This window comes from Pristiophorus japonicus, chromosome 15, assembly GCF_044704955.1.
Source record: "Pristiophorus japonicus isolate sPriJap1 chromosome 15, sPriJap1.hap1, whole genome shotgun sequence".
Classification (NCBI taxonomy): domain Eukaryota; kingdom Metazoa; phylum Chordata; class Chondrichthyes; family Pristiophoridae; genus Pristiophorus; species Pristiophorus japonicus.
In genome coordinates, this window is record NC_091991.1 from 11,105,714 (window position 1) to 11,124,639 (window position 18,926).

The following is an 18,926-nucleotide window of genomic DNA, read 5'->3' on the forward strand; positions in this document are numbered from 1 at the left end:
AGATTAATGCAATAGTTAGGAAAGACATTAGCTTGGATGATGTGGAATCTATATGGGTAGAGCTGCAGAACACCAAAGGGCAAAAAATGTTAGAGGGAGTTGTGTACAGACCTCCAAACAGTAGTAGTGATGTTGGGGAGGACATCAAACAGGAAATTAGGGGTGCGTGCAATAAAGGTGCAGCAGTTATAATGGGTGACTTTAATGTGCACATAGATTGGGCTAGCCAAACTGGAAGCAATATGGTGGAGGAAGATTTCCTGGAGTGCATAAGGGATGGTTTTCTAGACCAATATGTCGAGGAACCAACGAGGGGGGAGGCCATCTTAGACTGGGTGTTGTGTAATGAGAGAGGATTAATTAGCAATCTCATTGTGCGAGGCCCCTTGGGGAAGAGTGACCATAATATGGTGGAATTCTGCATTAGGATGGAGAATGAAACAGTTAATTCAGAGACCATGGTCCAGAACTTAAAGAAGGGTAACTTTGAAGGTATGAGGCGTGAATTGGCTAGGATAGATTGGCGAATGATACTTAAGGGGTTGACTGTGGATGGGCAATGGCAGACATTTAGAGACCGCATGGATGAACTACACCAATTGGACATTCCTGTCTGGCGTAAAAATAAAAAAGGGAAGGTGGCTCAACCGTGGCTATCAAGGGAAATCAGGGATAGTATTAAAGCCAAGGAAGTGGCATACAAATTGGCCAGAAATAGCAGCGAACCCGGGGACTGGGAGAAATTTAGAACTCAGCAGAGGAGGACAAAGGGTTTGATTAGGGCAGGGAAAATGGAGTACGAGAAGAAGCTTGCAGGGAACATTAAGGCGGATTGCAAAAGTTTCTATAGGTATGTAAAGAGAAAAAGGTTAGTAAAGACAAACGTAGGTCCCCTTGCAGTCAGAATCAGGGGAAGTCATAACGGGGAACAAAGAAATGGCAGACCAATTGAACAAGTACTTTGGTTCGGTATTCACTAAGGAGGACACCAACAACCTTCCAGATATAAAAGGGGTCAGAGGGTCTAGTAAGGAGGAGGAACTGAGGGAAATCTTTATTCGTCGGGAAATTGTGTTGGGGAAATTGATGGGATTGAAGGCCGATAAATCTCCAGGGCCTGATGGACTGATTCCCAGAGTACTTAAGGAGGTGGCCTTGGAAATAGCGGATGCATTGACAGTCATTTTCCAACATTCCATTGACTCTGGATCAGTTCCTATCGAGTGGAGGGTAGCCAATGTAACCCCACTTTTTAAAAAAGGAGGGAGAGAGAAAACGGAATTATAGACCGGTCAGCCTGACCTCAGTAGTGGGTAAAATGATGGAATCAATTATTAAGGATGTCATAGCAGTGCATTTGGAAAATGGTGACATGATAGGTCCAAGTCAGCATGGATTTGTGAAAGGGAAATCATGCTTGACAAATCTTCTGGAATTTTTTGAGGATGTTTCCAGTAAAGTGGACAAGGGAGAACCAGTTGATGTGGTATATTTGGACTTTCAGAAGGCTTTCGACAAGGTCCCACACAAGAGATTAATGTGCAAAGTTAAAGCACATGGGATTGAGGGTAGTGTGCTGACGTGGATTGAGAACTGGTGGTCAGACAGGAAGCAAAGAGTAGGAGTAAATGGGTACTTTTCAGAATGGCAGGCAGTGACTAGTGTGGTACCGCAAGGTTCTGTGCTGGGGCCCCAGCTGTTTACATTGTACATTAATGATTTAGACGAGGGGATTAAATGTAGTATCTCCAAATTTGCGGATGACACTAAGTTGGGTGGCAGTGTGAGCTGCGAGGAGGATGCTATGAGGCTGCAGAGTGACTTGGATAGGTTAGGTGAGTGGGCAAATGCATGGCAGATGAAGTATAATGTGGATAAATGTGAGGTTATCCACTTTGGTGGTAAAAACAGAGAGACAGACTATTATCTGAATGGTGACAGATTAGGAAAAGGGGAGGTGCAACAAGACCTGGGTGTCATGGTACATCAGTCATTGAAGGTTGGCATGCAGGTACAGCATGCGGTTAAGAAAGCAAATGGCATGTTGGCCTTCATAGCAAGGGGATTTGAGTACAGGGGCAGGGAGGTGTTGCTACAGTTGTACAGGGCCTTGGTGAGGCCACACCTGGAGTATTGTGCACAGTTTTGGTCTCCTAACTTGAGGAAGGACATTCTTGCTATTGAGGGAGTGCAGCGAAGATTCACCAGACTGATTCCCGGGATGGCGGGACTGACCTATCAAGAAAGACTGGATCAACTGGGCTTGTATTCACTGGAGTTCAGAAGAATGAGAGGGGACCTCATAGAAACGTTTACAATTCTGACGGGTTTAGACAGGTTAGATGCAGGTAGAATGTTCCCAATGTTGGGAAGTCCAGAACCAGGGGTCACAGTCTAAGGATAAGGGGTAAGCCATTTAGGACCGAGATGAGGAGAAACTTCTTCACCCAGAGAGTGGTGAACCTGTGGAACTCTCTACCACAGAAAGTAGTTGAGGCCAATTCACTGAATATATTCAAAAGGGAGTTAGGTGAAGTCCTTACTACTAGGGGGATCAAGGGGTATGGCGAGAAAGCAGGAAGGGGGTACTGAAGTTGCAAGTTCAGCCATGAACTCATTGAATGGCGGTGCAGGCTAGAAGGGCTGAATGGCCTACTCCTGCACCTATTTTCTATGTTTCTATGTTTCTATATTCTTCTATTCCTTTCTCCCTCACGTGTTTATCCAGTTTCCCCTTAAATGCATCGATACTATTCACCTCAACTACTCCCTGTGGCAGCCAGTTCCACATTCTGACCGCTCCCTGGGTAAAGAAGTTTCTCCTGAATTCCCCATTGGATTTATTAGTGACTGTCTTATATTTATGGCCTGTAGTTTTGGTCTCCTTCACAAGTGGTCTTCGCGACATTTACCCTATCGAACCCGTCATAATTTTAAGGACCACTATTATGTCTACACTCAGCCATCTCTTTTCTGTAGAAAAGATCTCAGGCCTGTTCTGATACGTCCTTACTATACAGTATAAATGCACACGAGGCCCATGCTTGAGAGAAGGTCAGTCTGTGACCTGTCCTTTATTTCATAGCACTCAAGAGATGGAAGTGGGCGGAGCTTCCCCTTTTATACCTGAAGGTCTAGGTTAGGAGTGCCTCCCACAAGTTCACCACCTAGTGGTCAGTGTTCCCACAATGTACAACCCAGGCCAGACTATACATGGGTTACAATGCTGGTTGAATACATGACATCTTCAGTCTTCCCTGATAGTTATAACCTCTCAGTTCTGGGATCGTGTCTGAGGCCGTGTCTCTGACTGTCTATCAATGATGTTATTTAATTATCTTTCCTGGCATGTGCTTTTGAATTTGCTTCGCTTCTGAGCTGCAGTTGTCAGCAGGGTTATTTATTGACCGAGAAATCTTTTACTGGCTATGTACAAAGAGGGCATCTGTCCATCAAAACGTACAAGTCCCTTATGCTTTGTGTAATCTAAGAAGCAGACATAAATATATCAACATTGACCAGGAGGTGTGAGGTAAACAGACAGATCTTTTCTCTCAGGGTATTTCCGCAATGTGGGGAATGACCCAGTGCTTGACGGGTCCATTGAGGCTCTGGAAGTTCTAGAGGTTGATGTGGCCAAGAGGGATGGTAAATATTTCTCTCTTTCTTTCACCAAAGGTTATATTTGAAAGCCACTGAAAATGAAATATACGCAATCCTTTCATGTTAAACATTATTTCTAGATTTTCCCTAAAAACAAAATTTCTACGAGACTTTTTCCACTCTACAACAGATACTAAAGACACACGTACCGAATTCCTCTTTGTGCTAGTTACCGCAGGTGCTTAAAAACGGGTTAACCCCTGCGATAACTTAGTGCTGAGCGGAACTTGGTGCAAGCTTGTTCGGTGGGCATAAGGAACAACGCTGAGCAGAGAATTACCCCGTAATTAACCCCATAATTAACACCGTAATTAACCCCATAATTAACCCCATAATTAACACCGTAATTAACCCCGTAATTAACCCCATAATTAATCCCGTAAATCTGATCTTTAGTGCCATTTCCAGAAACGCAAGTTCCGAATAGTCCTCATTTATTTGCTTATTTTCATTTCTTTGGTTACTTTTAGCTTCAACCTCCAGTTGCGGATGTTTGGGGAAGCTCACTGAGCCCAGGGCAGCTATACGGCGCCTCATCATGGCCTCACATCCAATCCATTGCTTTCTTGAATGTGGATGCTGAGGGTCAATTGGAGGTTTTAGGACTACGATCGATAGATGTTTGTTGGGTATCGAGGAATCTGGAGCGAAGGCGGGAAAATGGAGTTGGGGTACAGATCAGCCGTGATCCGATTGAACGACAGAACAGGTTCGAGGGGCTGAATGGCCTCCTCCTGTTCCTGTGTTCCTCTAGTTGCTGGCAGCGAACTGGAGGAAAGGCATGCTGGGAATGCTGGAACCCGGCTCTTGACCACGCCCTAAATCTCCAACTCGCCTCCTGACCACGCCCCAAATCTCCAACCCGCCTCCAACCCACCCACCTCCCGTTGGCCATTGAAATATTATAATGAGGTTGAATGCCTCAGATATTATTTCTCTTAGAATCATAGAAATTTACAGCACGGAAGGAGGCCATTCGGCCCATCGTGTCCGTGCCATCCAACAAAACACTATCCCGCCTAATCCCACTTTCCAGTTCTTCCAGGTTTAACCCCGGCCGGACGGATTTCCTGGGCCTCGGGAAACCCGGCAGCTGAAGGGAGGCAGGGACAGATTCGGGAAGCAGGTACGTGCCTTCACAGCACTGACTGTGGGCCGGAAGAGCAGGAGTGCGTCCTCCCCAACCCGTCCCAAGCTGCCCTGCTTCCCTACCTACTATGGGCATCCTCCCTGGGATCCAAAGACCTCCCCCCTCCCCCCCCCACACCCCGATCAGAGCACCACCCCCGCCCACCCGGTTTCGGGTATCGGACCCCCTTGGATTGGTGAACACTCTCCCTCCCCCACCCCCACCCCCAAGATCCAGACCCCTCAGATTCTGGATACCTCCACCCCCCCTCCCCGCACGTTATCACTAACCCAGCTGCTCCAGGCCCGCAGCCTCTGGAACGTTCCGCCCCCCTCCCGCCCCCTGGACAGGGAGACAAGTCTGCCAATCAGGGCGGGGAATCTGCTGGGAAACAAAGACGCACACTGTGATGGTAAAACAGCGGCAGGTGACCAAACCTCTTCTTCACTGCTCACAAAACCCGCTCCAGTAAATATCAGGGCCCCAGAGTATTTGAGCATTCTGGTTTATACCATCGCGGCACTGGTTTAAATAAGATTTGGATTTCTATAGTGCCATTCACGACCACCAGATGTCTCAAAGCGCTTTACAGCCAATGAGGGTAGTCAATGTTGTAATGTGGGAAACGCGGCAGCCAATTTGCGCACAGCAAGCTCCCACAAGCAGCAATGTGATAATGACCAGATAATCTGTTTTTGTTGAGGGATAAATATTGACCCAGGACATCAGGGAGAACTCCCCTGTACTGCTTCAAAATAGAGCCATTTTATGTCCACCTGGGAGGGCAGACGGGGCCTCGGTTTAACATCTCATCCGAAAGACAGCATTTCCGACAGTGCAGCGCTCCCTCAGTACTGCCCCTCCGACACTCCCTCAGCACTGCCCCTCCGACAGTGCAGCTCTCCCTCAGTACTGCCCCTCCGACAGTGCAGCTCTCCCTCAGTACTGCCCCTCCGACAGTGCAGCTCTCCCTCAGTACTGCCCCTCCGACAGTGCAGCGCTCCCTCAGTACTGCCCCTCCGACAGTGCGGCGCTCCCTCAGTACTGCCCCTCCGACAGTGCGGCGCTCCCTCAGTACTGCCCCTCCGACAGTGCAGCGCTCCCTCAGTACTGCCCCTCCGACAGTGCGGCGCTCCCTCAGTACTGCCCCTCCGACAGTGCGGCGCTCCCTTAGTACTGCCCCTCCGACAGTGCGGCGCTCCCTCAGTACTGCCCCTCCGATAGTGCGGCGCTCCCTCAGTACTGCCCCTCCGACAGTGCAGCTCTCCCTCAGTACTGCCCCTCCAACAGTGCAGCACTCCCTCAGTACTGCCCCTCCGACAGTGCAGTACTCCCTCAGTACTGCCTCTCCGACAGTGCAGCGCTCCCTCAGTACTGCCCCTCCGACAGTGCAGCTCTCCCTCAGCACTGCCTCTCCGACAGTGCAGCGCTCCCTCAGCACTGCACTGGGTGTGTCAGCTTCGATATTGTGCTGGAGTCTCTTGAGTGGGACTTGAACCCACAACCTTCTCACTCAGAGGCGAGAGTGCTACCCACTGAGCCACTGCTGATACGGTTTGGGAAAAGTGTCTGAGGCTGAGCGTGAGGAAGCTGGATTAACATAAAGCGAGGTGTGACGAGGTAACTCAGCTCCCTCAGTCGGGACAAATGCCTCCGATAATGTCATCAGCCGTCAACCGCTCGAACAGCCGTCCCAGTGATGGAACAAACAATCTTCAGATAGTTGTTTATATGGGAGTTTGGGGGTGAAGCTCGCTGGCTGATGAGCAATGTTACCGATCGCCTTTCGTTCTGTTTTCTATCCCAGGGTTTTTGGAGCAGCGATATTTTTGACCTCGACACTGAACATGCTCATCCCCTCAGCAGCGAGAGCCCATTTCGGCTGTGTGCTGTTCGTGAGGATACTCCAGGGTCTTGTGGAGGTACGTTTTAAATCTACTTAACAGGGCAGCGATTGGGGCCAAGGGCGAGCTCTTCAGTGACTTTGGTTGAGCACACCGGGGAGAACTCCCTTGTTCTTCTTCAAAATGGTGGTAATAAGATCTTTTACGACCATTGGAAAGACGGCACCTCCAACAGTGCAGCACCCCCTCAGTACTGCCCCTCCGACAGTGCAGCACTCCCTCAGTACTGCCCCTCCGACAGTGCAGCGCTCCCTCAGTACTGCCCCTCCGACAGTGCAGCACTCCCTCAGTACTGCTCCCTCCGACAGTGCAGCACTCCCTCAGTACTGCTCCCTCCGACAGTGCAGCACTCCCTCAGTACTGCTCCCTCCGACAGTGCAGCACTCCCTCAGTACTGCCCTCTCCGACAGTGCAGCACTCCCTCAGTACTGCCCCTCCGACAGTGCAGCACTCCCTCAGTACTGCCCCTCCGACAGTGCAGCACTCCCTCAGTACTGCCCCCTCCGACAGTGCAGCACTCCCTCAGTACTGCCTCCTCCGACAGTGCAGCACTCCCTCAGTACTGCTCCCTCCGACAGTGCAGCACTCCCTCAGTACTGCCCCTCCGACAGTGCAGCACTCCCTCAGTACTGCCCCCTCCGACAGTGCAGCACCCCCTCAGTACTGCCCCTCCGACAGTGCAGCACTCCCTCAGTACTGCCCCTCCGACAGTGCAGCACTCCCTCAGTACTGCCCCTCCGACAGTGCAGCACTCCCTCAGTACTGCCCCTCCGACAGTGCAGCACTCCCTCAGTACTGCCCCTCCGACCCACAACCTGCTGACGCAGAAGCGAGTGTGCGGCCCACTGAGCCACAGCTGACACAATTCAGGCTAATGTCGGCCAGCTGCTAAATTTAGCGGTGGAAATTCTTTGCGACGGAAACAGCAAAGTTCAGTGGTTGCGCCCTGAGAGTGGAGCGGAGCGCTAAGGGAGGTGTTCCACACTTCTCTCGGGGCACTAGGCTGGGTGAGGAGCTGAATATCCCGTTGCTAAGAGAGGCCTCCCTGCAAAAAAAAAGAATCAGAACAAAAAAGACAAAGAACATTCCCAATACTTTATTCGCCCCAAATAAAGTTAAATCGCCAAAAAATAAATATCACTATACATTTACCTCATGCAGTCGTTCCTTCCCTTAGTGCCCCGGGACAGCTCTGTAGGCCAGCGTTCTCTGGCGGGGTCACTAGGGGGCGCTATGGGTGCCACGCAATCCAAACGTTGCAGGTGTGTCGAGACCGCGGGCATTGCGCACCGGCGTGGCGCTCCCGGGCGATTCTCCTCAGCCCCGCCGGTACCGCCACACTGAATCTGCCGAGCGGCGCTAATGTCAACGTTTGCGGCTGTAAACCGCGCTCTCCAACCGAATCTCTCCCCCATTGACCCCTTGCCTGGGTACTGTGTGCACCCAAGCATGGGCCCAGCCCCCACACTGCGATATGTGAGCGCACTGGGTCCGTGCAGCAGAGCTGGTCTCCAGTCATCCTGGTTAACCCTTGCCACTGGACCAAGACCTAGCTCGGTCAAGCCCGTGTGGTGGCTGGTGTGCAACGGCCACCACACGTTAAAAAAATCCACCCACAGGCATCTTCCACCCTTCAGGAAGTAGTTCGGGATCTGGAATATTAGGTCCTTCATTGAAACACCTGTGAACTCATCTTTTTTTGGCCTGGAAGCAAGTCATCCTCGTTTCGAAGGACCGCCGATGATGATGATGATGATATTTAAACGTGAGCCTAAACATTGAAGGAACAAATTTAACTCTACCCCAGCCACCTGGGCGGGCAGTTAAAATGGTCCACGTACTGATCCCGCCAGGTTCCCTGAGCAGGTGATGAGTGCCACCCGCCTGAACCCAAGGGGAGAGGCTCCAGGAACAGCAGGGGCCCAAACCCGGCAGTTCTTTACCTTTCCTGGTGGGAGCAGAGGGGAAACAGGAGAGCTCGGGTGGGCACCGCAAGGAAAGAATATTCCCTCCCATGCCCTGGGTTTCTGCCGCTCCCCTACCTCTTGCGAGACCCCCCTCCCCGGGATGCCCCCCCCCCCCCCCCCCGCACACCGAAATTGCCTCACCCCTTGTTGCTGGCCAGCCTCCCTGTGGTGATGGCCGTCTGATTCCTTCCTCCCAATTGCGGTCACCAAGATCAAAAGAAGTTACGACAGGGTAGATCGTGACTAACTCTTCGCAGTGGTTGGTGCGACGGTAAGAGGGCATTTACAATCGCAAGAAACAGTTAAGGAACATAGGAACTGGAGGAGGCCATTCGGCCCCTCGAGCCTGTTCTGCCATTCAATGAGATCGTGGCTGATCTGCATCTTAACTCCATTTACCCGCCTTGGTTCCATAACCCTTGATATCTTTACCCAACAAATTATATTAATCTCCGTTTTGACATTTTTAATTAACCCTCTCTCAAGATTTCTGGGGGAGAGAGTTCCAGATTCCCACCGCCCTTTGTGTGAAGAAGTGCTTCCTGACATCACCCCTGAACGGCCTGGCTCTAATTTTAAGGTGCTGCCCCCTTGTTCTGGACTCCCCCCACCAGAGGGAATAGTTTCTCTCTCACTACCCCATCAACTTCTTTAATCATCTTAAACACCTCGATTAGATCGGCCCTTACTGTTCTAAACTCGAGGCAATACAAGCTCAGTCAGTGCAACTTGTCCTCAGAATTTAACCCTTTTAGCCCCGGTATCATTCTGGTGAATCTGCTGCTCCCCCTCCGAGGCCGATATATCCTCCCTGAGGGGCGGGGCCCAGAACTGAATTAAAGGGGAGGTTGGATTTTTTCTCCCGTAAACTGTTGTCGAGACAGAATCCGTAACTTCTGTTAAACGGGGAATGAGATGTTTGAATATTAAATGGAATGAGGAGCAAGGACGAGAGTGGTAAACATAGAAACATAGAAACATAGAAAATAGGTGCAGGAGTAGGCCATTCGGCCCTTCGAGCCTGCACCGCCATTCAATAAGATCATGGCTGATCATTCCCTCAGCACCCCTTTCCTGCTTTCTCTCCATACCCCTTGATCCCTTTAGCCGTAAGGGCCATATCTAACTCCCTCTCGAATATATCCAATGAACTGGCATCAACAACTCCCTGCGGCAGGGAATTCCACAGGTTAAAAACTCTCTGAGTGATTGGACAAAGTGATGATTGGCCTTTCTCCGTACTATAACATTCCACAGGAGGGAACCTCCTCGGGATTTCTCCTCCTCCGCTGTCGTACCTTTGGCGGGAACCCCACTTATGTCGAAGTTACCATGGCGGAATCTGAAAAGCTCGGAGGTGATTGGCCCCCGAGGGTTATGGCACAGCGATTGCACCCCAAAGTGTTCCAGGTCTGGCAGTGCGTCGTTTCTCGGACCTGTGCGAATCGGAACTGATATCGCGACAGTTTTATTAGTTACTCCTGACAAACCCACAGCTTAATGACAAATGCTTACGTAGTAAGGTGCAATCTGAAACACAGTACAATTAATCTCCCCGTCTGCTGATTTATAGAGCACTAGTTAGCCAGTTAAATTCCTCTCTGGCCTATTTCAACATCATCGTTAAATTGTTTAATATTATGGAGCTGTTTAAACTGAGTTTGAAGTGTCTGGCGTATCAAGGAATGATAAACCAAATATCAATCCTGCCAAATGCACTAAAATTCTGATACGGTATCATTCACTATCTTCTCAGTCTTGTTATCAGTGGATGCTGTAAATCCTGGGGCAATTTGATTCAGGTAATTATATGCAATAATGTGGCAACTCATTCATGGTCGGAGTTCTTCAGTCAACAATACTTGAGAAGTTCGTCACCATCCAGGACAAAGCAGCCCACTTGATCAGCACCCCATCCATCACCTTAAACACTCACTCCCTCCACCACCGGCGCACTTTGGCTGCAGTGTGTACCATCTACAAGATACACTGCAGCAACTCGACAAAGCCGCGCCCTCTAGCTGGGAAGTCTAGAACAAGGGGTCACAGTCTCAGGATACGGGGTAGGAAATTTAGGACCGAGATGAGGAGACATTTTTTCACTCAGAAGGTGGTGAGCCTGTGGAATTCTCTACCACAGAAGGCTGTGGGGGCCAAGTCACTGAATATATTTAAGAGTGAGATAGATAGATTTCTAGACATAAAAGACATCAAGGGGTATGGGAAAAAAGCGGGAATATGGTGTTGAGATAGAGGATGAGCCATGATCATATTGAATGGCGGTGCAGACTCGAGGGGTTAATGGCCTACTACTGCTCCTATTTTCTATGTTACCACCCAGAAGGACAAGGGCAGCAGGCACATGTGAACACCACCACCTCCACGTTCCCCTCTGAGTCACACACCATCCTGACTTGGAAATATATCGGCCGTTCCTTCATTGTCGCTGGGTCACAATCCTGGAACTCCCTCCCTAACAGCACTGTGGGAGCACCTTCACCACACGGACTGCAGCGGTTCAAGAAGGCGGCTCACCACCACCTTCTCGAGGGGCAATTAGGGGATGGGCAATAAATGCCGGCCTTGCCAGCGACGCCCACATCCCGTTAATGAATAAAAAGAAAGTCTAGCTTTGGGGGTACAGGGCGAGGTGGGAGGGCAGGATGTTATGATAAAAGTTATGGGGAGGGAGTGATGTATTCTGGGGTGGGCTCTGAGCCCCCAAATTTAATTGGCCTGAAGGGGGAGCTGTCCATGGAGCAGCCTGCCCGGAGTATTTAAATGAGACCCTATTTCAGTTGGTCCTCGGGGCCTTCGGGTTTATCACTTTGGAAGGGATGTTCTTATAGAGGTAAACACAAAGTTAAAGGTAGGGGAAAAGGACAATCAGGAATTAAAAATTCATTCACAGGATTTGGGCATTGCCAATAAGGCCGGCATTTATTGCCCATCTCTAATTGCCCTCGAGAAGGTGGTGGTGAGCTGCCTTCTTGAAGGTGGTTGAGTGGCTATTTAAGAGTCAACCACTTTGCTGTGGGTCTGGAGTCACATACAGGCCCAGACCAGGTAAGGACGGCAGATTACCTTCCCTAAAGGACATTAGTGAACCAGATGGGTTTTTACAACAATCCATTACTGACACTAGCTTTTTCATTCCAGATTTATTTTAATTGATTTATAAATTCCCCAGCTGCTGTGGTGGGATTTGAACTTACGTCTCCGGATCACTAGTCCAGTAACATAACCACTATGCTACTGTACCCGTTAGCTTTAAATTCGATTGCGAGAGTAGGACTGGGGGGAAGAGGGGGATTCACAGCCCTCTGAGTGAAGAAATTCCTCCTCTTCTCAGTCCTAAATGGTCGACCCCTTATCCTGAGACTGTGACCCCTGGTTCTAGACTCTCCAGCCCGGGGAAACATCCTCTCAGTATCTACCCATTCATGCTCTCTAAGAATTTTATATGTTTCAATGAGATCACCTCTCATTCTTCTAAACGCCAGAGAATATCGGCCCAATCTACTCAATCTCTCCTCGTAGGATGAAGAATCTAGTGAACTTCCATTGCATCCCACTCCAAGTTAAGTATATCCTTCCTGTAAAACTGTGCACAGTACTCCAGGTGCGGTCTCACCAAGGCCCTGTACAATTGTAGCAAGACTTTCTTACTCTTATACTCCAACCCCCTTGCAATAAAATACCATTTGCCTTCCTAATTGCTTGCTATACCCGCATGTAAACTTTCTGTGATTCCTGTACAAGGGCCCCTAAATCCCTCTGAATACCAACATTTACTAGTCTCTCACCTGTTAAAAAATATTCTGCTTTTCCATTCTTCCTACGATGACGCGACGATGAAGGAACGGCCGATATATGTCCAAGTCAGGATTGTTATGTATGCAACCCTAGGTAACCTGTATCATACCACCACCAGATGGCCTACCTGTTGGAGTCCCAAGGGATCCCGGCATCCCTTGGGAGCACTGTATATAAGCAGGTCTCCCATGCTGTACCAACACTCTGGGAGTTTGAATAAAGGAGCTAAGGTCACACTTACTCATGTCTACAGTACTCAGTCACATTACTTTATTATGAACATAACAGGGATGGTGTGACTTCTCTGTGTTGTTGTGAATTCTAATTATCGCTGTGCGAAGGCACTGCATTTGCAAAGGGATTAAAAACGGCCATTACTGTCTTACAGGGAGTGACCTACCCAGCATGCCACGGGCTATGGAGCATGTGGGCCCCACCGCTGGAACGGAGCCGGTTGGCTACTACGTCATTCTGTGGTCAGTGCCGGCGGTTGTGCCATGGTTTTGTAGCAGGCCTAGCCGTTAGCTTCTCGTCCAACAAGGATGTAATGAAGGTTGCACGCTGTAACCAATGAGAGAGGAGTTGAGTAGATAGGTCGCGAGAAGGCCATAGCCCTAACATCATAAGGTCAGAAGTGGGGATGTTCGCTGATGGCTGCACAGTGTTCAGTTCCATTCACAACCCCTCAGATAATGGGGCAGTCCGTGCCCACGTGCAACACGACCTGGATGACATTCAGGCTTGGGCTGATAAGTAACATTCGTGCCACACAAGTGCCAGGCAATGACCATCTCCAACAAGCGAGAGTCTAACCACCTGTGAGGCTGAAGGAGATTACAGAGATAGGGAGGGGCAAGGCCATGGAGGGATTTGAAAACAAGGATTTTATATCGGGTCTTTCACAACCACCGGACATCCCAAAACACTTTACAGCCAATGAAGTACTTTTGTTTTGAAGTGTAGTTACTACAGGAAACACGGCAGCTAATTTGAGCACAGCCAGCTCCCACAAACAGCAATGTGATAACGACCAGATAATCTGTTTTAGTGATGTTGATTGATGGATAAATATTGGCCAGGACACCAGGGAGAACTCCCCTGTTCTTCTTCGAAATAGTGCCATGGGATCTTTTACGTCCACCTGTGAGAGCAGACGGGGCCTCGGTTTAACATCTCATTTCCTACATTACAACAGTGACTACACTTCAAAAGTATTTCATTGGCTATAATGCACTTTGAGATGTCCGGTGGTCGTGAAAGGCGTTATATAAATGTAAATCTTTCTTTTCTTTCTCATCTGAAAGACGGTATATCCGACAGTGCAGCAATCTCTCAGCACTGCACTGGGAGTGTCAGTCTGGATTTTGTGTTCAAGTCTCTGGAGTGGGACTGGAACCCACAGGGGCGAGAGAGAGAGCACTAATTACTGAGTCATGTCGGACATCTAAATCCTAAACCAGGATACCAAGATCTATTCGTATCAATAGGGTGAGGTATTTGGGAATTAATTAGAACAGGGACTCAAACTTTACATAAGGCCCTATGGCTGGGGCTGGTTTTCTTTGGAACAGAGGAGGCTGAGGGGAGATTTAATTGAGGTGTGTAAAATGATGTGGGGCCTGGATAGAGTGGATAGGAAGAATCAATTTCCCTTAACAGAGGGGTCAATAACCAGGGGGCATAGATTTAAAGTAATTGGTAGAAGGATTAGAGGGGAGTTGAGGAGAACTTTTTTCACCCAGAGGGTGGTGGGAGTCTGGAACTCGCTGCCTGAAAGGGTGGTAAAGGCAGAAACCCTCATCGCATTTAAAAAGTGCTTGGATGTGCACTTGAAGTGCCGTAACCCACAGGGCTACGGACCAAGAGCTGGAAAGTGGGATTAGGCTGGATAGCTCTTTGTCGGCCGGTGCGGACACGATGGGCCGAATGGCCTCCTGTGGCGTAGATTTCCATGGTGCGAACCCATGTGACGCACGAGGGTGAAAAGCTCGGACTCCCAGCCGCGAGGCGGATGACCATCAAACTGACCATGTTATCAGCTCAGCCATTTCGATGCTGCTGACAGAAGAGGGAGTCTGCAGGATTAATGTCCAGCCCTGCACGCAGTAGACAATGCAGGGACATGTGGTAAATGTTCACTTGTTAACTGATATCTGATGGGAAAGAATGTCTGTTGCTATGGTGACATATTAATGTTGCTTCATACCGGAAGTTTTTAATACAGCCTGCTGCACAGCTAGCGAGCAGTGACTTCCAATATAATCAACTCAGTCAGATTAGCGAGCAACAGACACATTTTGATATTACGGAGCTACGAAATGTAAAGACTTAATATTCTCCAGTGCAAGTTTGAAAGAACTCTGAGGGATATGTAGGCGGAACAAAGCTTCTATCACCATCATCATCATAGGCAGTCCCTCGGAATCGAGGAAGACTTGCTTCCACTCTAAAAGTGAGTTCTCAGGTGACTGTACAGTCCAATACGAGAATTACAGTCTCTGTCACAGGTGGGACAGACAGTGGTTGGAGGAAAGGGTGGGTGGGGAGTCTGGTTTGCCGCACGCTCCTTCTGCTGCCTTCGCTTGGTCTCTGCATGCTCTCGGCGACGAGATTCGAGGTGCTCAGCGCCCTCCCGGATGCATTTCCTCCACTTAGGGCGGTCTTTGGCCAGGGACTCCCAGGTGTCGGTGGGGATGTTGCATTTTATCAGGGAGGCTTTGAGGGTGTCCTTGAAATGTTTCCTGTGCCCACCTGGAGCTCTCTTGCCGTGAAGGAGTTCCGAGTAGAACGCTTGCTTTGGGAGTCTCATGTCTGGCCTGCGGACAATATGGCCCGCCCCGTGAAGTGACCCAACGAGACACTCAGCGGTTAAAGAAGAAGGCTCACTTTCTCCCCAGAACCAGGGGTCACAGTCTAAGGGTAAGGGGTAAGCCATACAGGATCGAGATGAGGAGAAACTTCTTCACTCAGAGCATTGTGAACCTGTGGAATTCTCGATCACAGAAAGTTGTTGAGGCCAATTCATTGGATAAGGGAGTTAGATGTGGCCCTTACGGCTAAAGGGATCAAGGGGTATGGAGAGAAGGCTGGGGTGGGGTACTGAGGTTGAATGATCAGCCATGATCATATTGAATGGTGGTGCAGGCTCGAAGGGCCGAATGGCCTGCTCCTGCACCTATTTTCTATATTTCTATGTTTCTACGTTTCTCATTGACAACTAGGGATGGGCAATAAATGCTGGCCTTGCCAGCGGTGCCCACACCCTGAGAATGAATAATGAAAACAAAATGCGTTGAGACCTATTGACCACTGCACCCCAGAGTGCACAGACCCTCGTGACACGTCTTGCACAGGTCACCTTGTGAAGCTCATGAGGTATATGAAATGAGGCTAGAAAGTACAGCCGCTAAATGCTTTCAAAGAAGCTTCCTGCGTCTGCTATTTTAACGCAGAGCCTCAGTCAGACTCAGTCAGACCTGGAGTAACTGGGCCCCGCCCCTCAGGAGGGATATATTGGCCTCGGAGTGGGGGCTGCGCAGATTCACCACAACGATGACCCTTTCAGGCAGCGCATTCCATTCCAGAACTTGCTGCGTTCAAAAAAAAAATTGTCTCCTTATCTCCCCCTCTGGTTCTTTTGCCGTTTATCTTCAATCCGTGTCCTCTGGTTACCGACCCTCCCGCCACTGGAGGCTGTTCCTCCTCTGGTAGTCGGTCACATTGGCCAAATCCGCAAGATCCTACAAATCCCCTGGGAGGACAGACGCACCAACGTTAGCGTCCTCGATCAGGCCAACATCCCCAGCATCAAAGCACTGACCACACTCGATCAGCTCCGCTGGGCAGGCCACATTGTTCGCATGCCCGACACGAGACTCCCAAAGCAGGTGCTCTACTCAGAACTCCTTCACGGCAAACGAGTCAAAGGTGGGCAGAGGAAACGTTACAAGGACGCCCTCAAAGCTTCCCTGATAAAGTGCAACATCCCCACTGACACCTGGGAGTCCCTGACCAAAGACCACCCTAAGTGGAGGAAGTGCATCCGGGAGGGCGCTGAGCACCTCGAGTCTCGTCGCCGAGAGCATGCAGAAATCAAGCGCAGGCAGCGGAAAGAGCGTGCGGCAAACCAGACTCCCCACCCACCCTTTCCCTCAACCACTGTCTGTCCCACCTGTGACAGGGACTGTGGCTCTTGTATTGGACTGTTCGGCCACCTAAGGACTCAGGTTAAGAGTGGAAGCAAGTCTTCCTCGATTCCGAGGGGCTGCCTGTGATGATGATGACAAAGCTCATCCCGGGGAGAGGGTTGGGTTACTGGCGAAGAGTCTGGGTGAAGCGCTGTCTCTCATCGTCCGATTGCGTGTTCTCCTCAGGTTCCTACGCTGGGGCGGTCGTGGCGATGCCTCTCGCCGGACTCCTGGTCCAGTACAAAGGCTGGTCATCGGTTTTCTACGTGTATGGTAAGTCCCCTGCGAAAGGGCCCGAAATCGCAATCATTCACCATTTTATTCCAGACACCATTGCTGAGGAATTTGTCAACAGTGACCTCCCCCAGTGTGCAGCAAGACCCGGTATAGAGGTGGCTCAGTGTTAATTGGCTGGTGGAGGAGGTGAGAATGCTGTCCCTGGGTTCAAAGCGGCAACTTTGCAAAGCAAGCTCGCTGGCGTTGAGTTTCACTAGAGGGGAGCTCGTGTTACATCGGGTGATAACACAATAGGGTCAATTCCAGGACACACACTGAGGCTGTAACACTATAAAAAAAGAAAGCCTTGCATTTCTATAGCGCCTTTCATGACCACCAGACGTCCCAATGCGCTTTACAGCCAATGAAGTATTTTTTGAGGTGCAATCGCTGCTGGAGTGTAGGAAACACGTTAGCCAATTTGCACTCAGCAAGCTCCCACAAACAGCAATGTCTTTGAAGAAGCATAGACTTAAGGGCGACTTGATCGAGGATTGGAAAATAACGAAGGTGACTAGACTGTGATTGTGTGGACCAATTAGTCCACCTGGGTCGGCTGGGTAGGACCGGGGGCAAGTTGTGTAAGGGCAAAGTTGGTTTGGATGTTGGCCGGGTCTTCTTTCCCCAGAGAACAGTGGGCCTCTGGGATAGGCTGCCGTCTCGTGCAGTGGATGCTGATTGGCTGAGTTCCTCCAGGCAAGAGGGACCTGTTTCTGGCTGGGGCGGAGATCACCTGGTGCCAGAGGTTGTTACTGCAGAGAATTCAGGGACAGGGTGGCCTCCTGGACTAGTCTCAATCGCTTAAGGGGGTCGGAGAGGAATTTCCCATTTTCCCCCGTGAATTGGCCTGGATATTTATCTGTCTCTGTGCCTCTCCCAGGAGGTCACATGAAGTGTGGGTTGTTAGGGAGTGTCTGTACTTTACATGCCCCTGACACCACCTTACAACATGGGCTTGCCTTAAAAACCAGAACAGAAAGTGCAGATGGAACAGCCACTCGCCCGCCCGATCCTCCCCGCGCTAGATCCCTGGGTGGGCCACACGTCCGCCATGGAGGGGTCTGACACGCCTGCGTACAAAAGGTGTTCCTCTGCCAGGTCCCTTTGAAGACCAAGGGCATGGGAACTCCCAACATAGGGAATCCGAGCTCCCTCCCTCCCTGCAATGGCAGGTGGAGGACTTGTCCAGCGGACAATTTGCACACAGCAAGATCACACAAAGCAGTGTGATAATGACCAGATAATCTGTTTTATGATGTTGATTGAGGGATAAATATTGGCCCCAGGACACTCCGCTGCTTTTCTTCGAAATACCGCCGTGGGATCTTTTACGTCCCACCTGAGAGGGCAGACGGGGCCTCGGTTTAACGTCTCATTCGAAAGACGGCACCTCTGACAGTGCAGCGCTTCCTCAGTACTGCCACTCCGACAATGCAGCACTTCCTCAGTACTGCCACTCCGACACTCCCTCAGCATTGCCTCTCCGACAGTACTGCCCCTCCGACAGTGCGGCGCTCCCTCAGTACTGCCCCTCCGACAATGCAGCACTCCCTCAGTATTGCCCCTCCGACAGTGCAGTGTTCCCTCAGTATTGCCCCTTTGACAGTGAGGCGCTCCCTCAGTACTGCCCCTCTGACAGTGCAGCACTCCCTCAGTACTGCCCCTTCCCCTCAGCATTGCCTCTCCTACAGTGCAGTACTCCCTCAGTATTGCCCCTCCGACAGTGCAGCGTTCCCTCAGTACTGCCCCTCCGACAGTGAGGCGCTCCCTCAGTACTGTCCCTCTGACAGTGCAACGCTCCCTCAGTACAGCTGCTCCCTCAGTACTGCCCCTTCGACAGTGCAGCACTCCCTTAATACTGCCCCTCCGACAGTGCAACGCTCCCTCAGTACTGCCCCTCCGACAGTGCAACGCTCCCTCAGTACTGCCCCTCCGACAGTGCAACGCTCCCTCAGTACTGCCCCTCCGACAGTGCAACGCTCCC

At 50.4% G+C, this 18,926-nt stretch overlaps 1 protein-coding gene across 1 annotated transcript in view; it reads left to right on the forward strand.

Moving 5' to 3' along the window:
• Window positions 1–18,926, forward strand: part of slc17a8 (solute carrier family 17 member 8) — a 74,065-nt gene that overhangs the window by 32,444 nt on the left and 22,695 nt on the right. Inside the window, exons 4-6 of the mRNA XM_070901554.1 lie at window positions 6,600–6,714; window positions 12,868–12,955; window positions 16,853–16,939. Of these exons, the coding sequence (XP_070757655.1) occupies window positions 6,600–6,714; window positions 12,868–12,955; window positions 16,853–16,939 (290 nt within the window). The remainder of the gene's footprint in view (window positions 1–6,599; window positions 6,715–12,867; window positions 12,956–16,852; window positions 16,940–18,926) is intronic.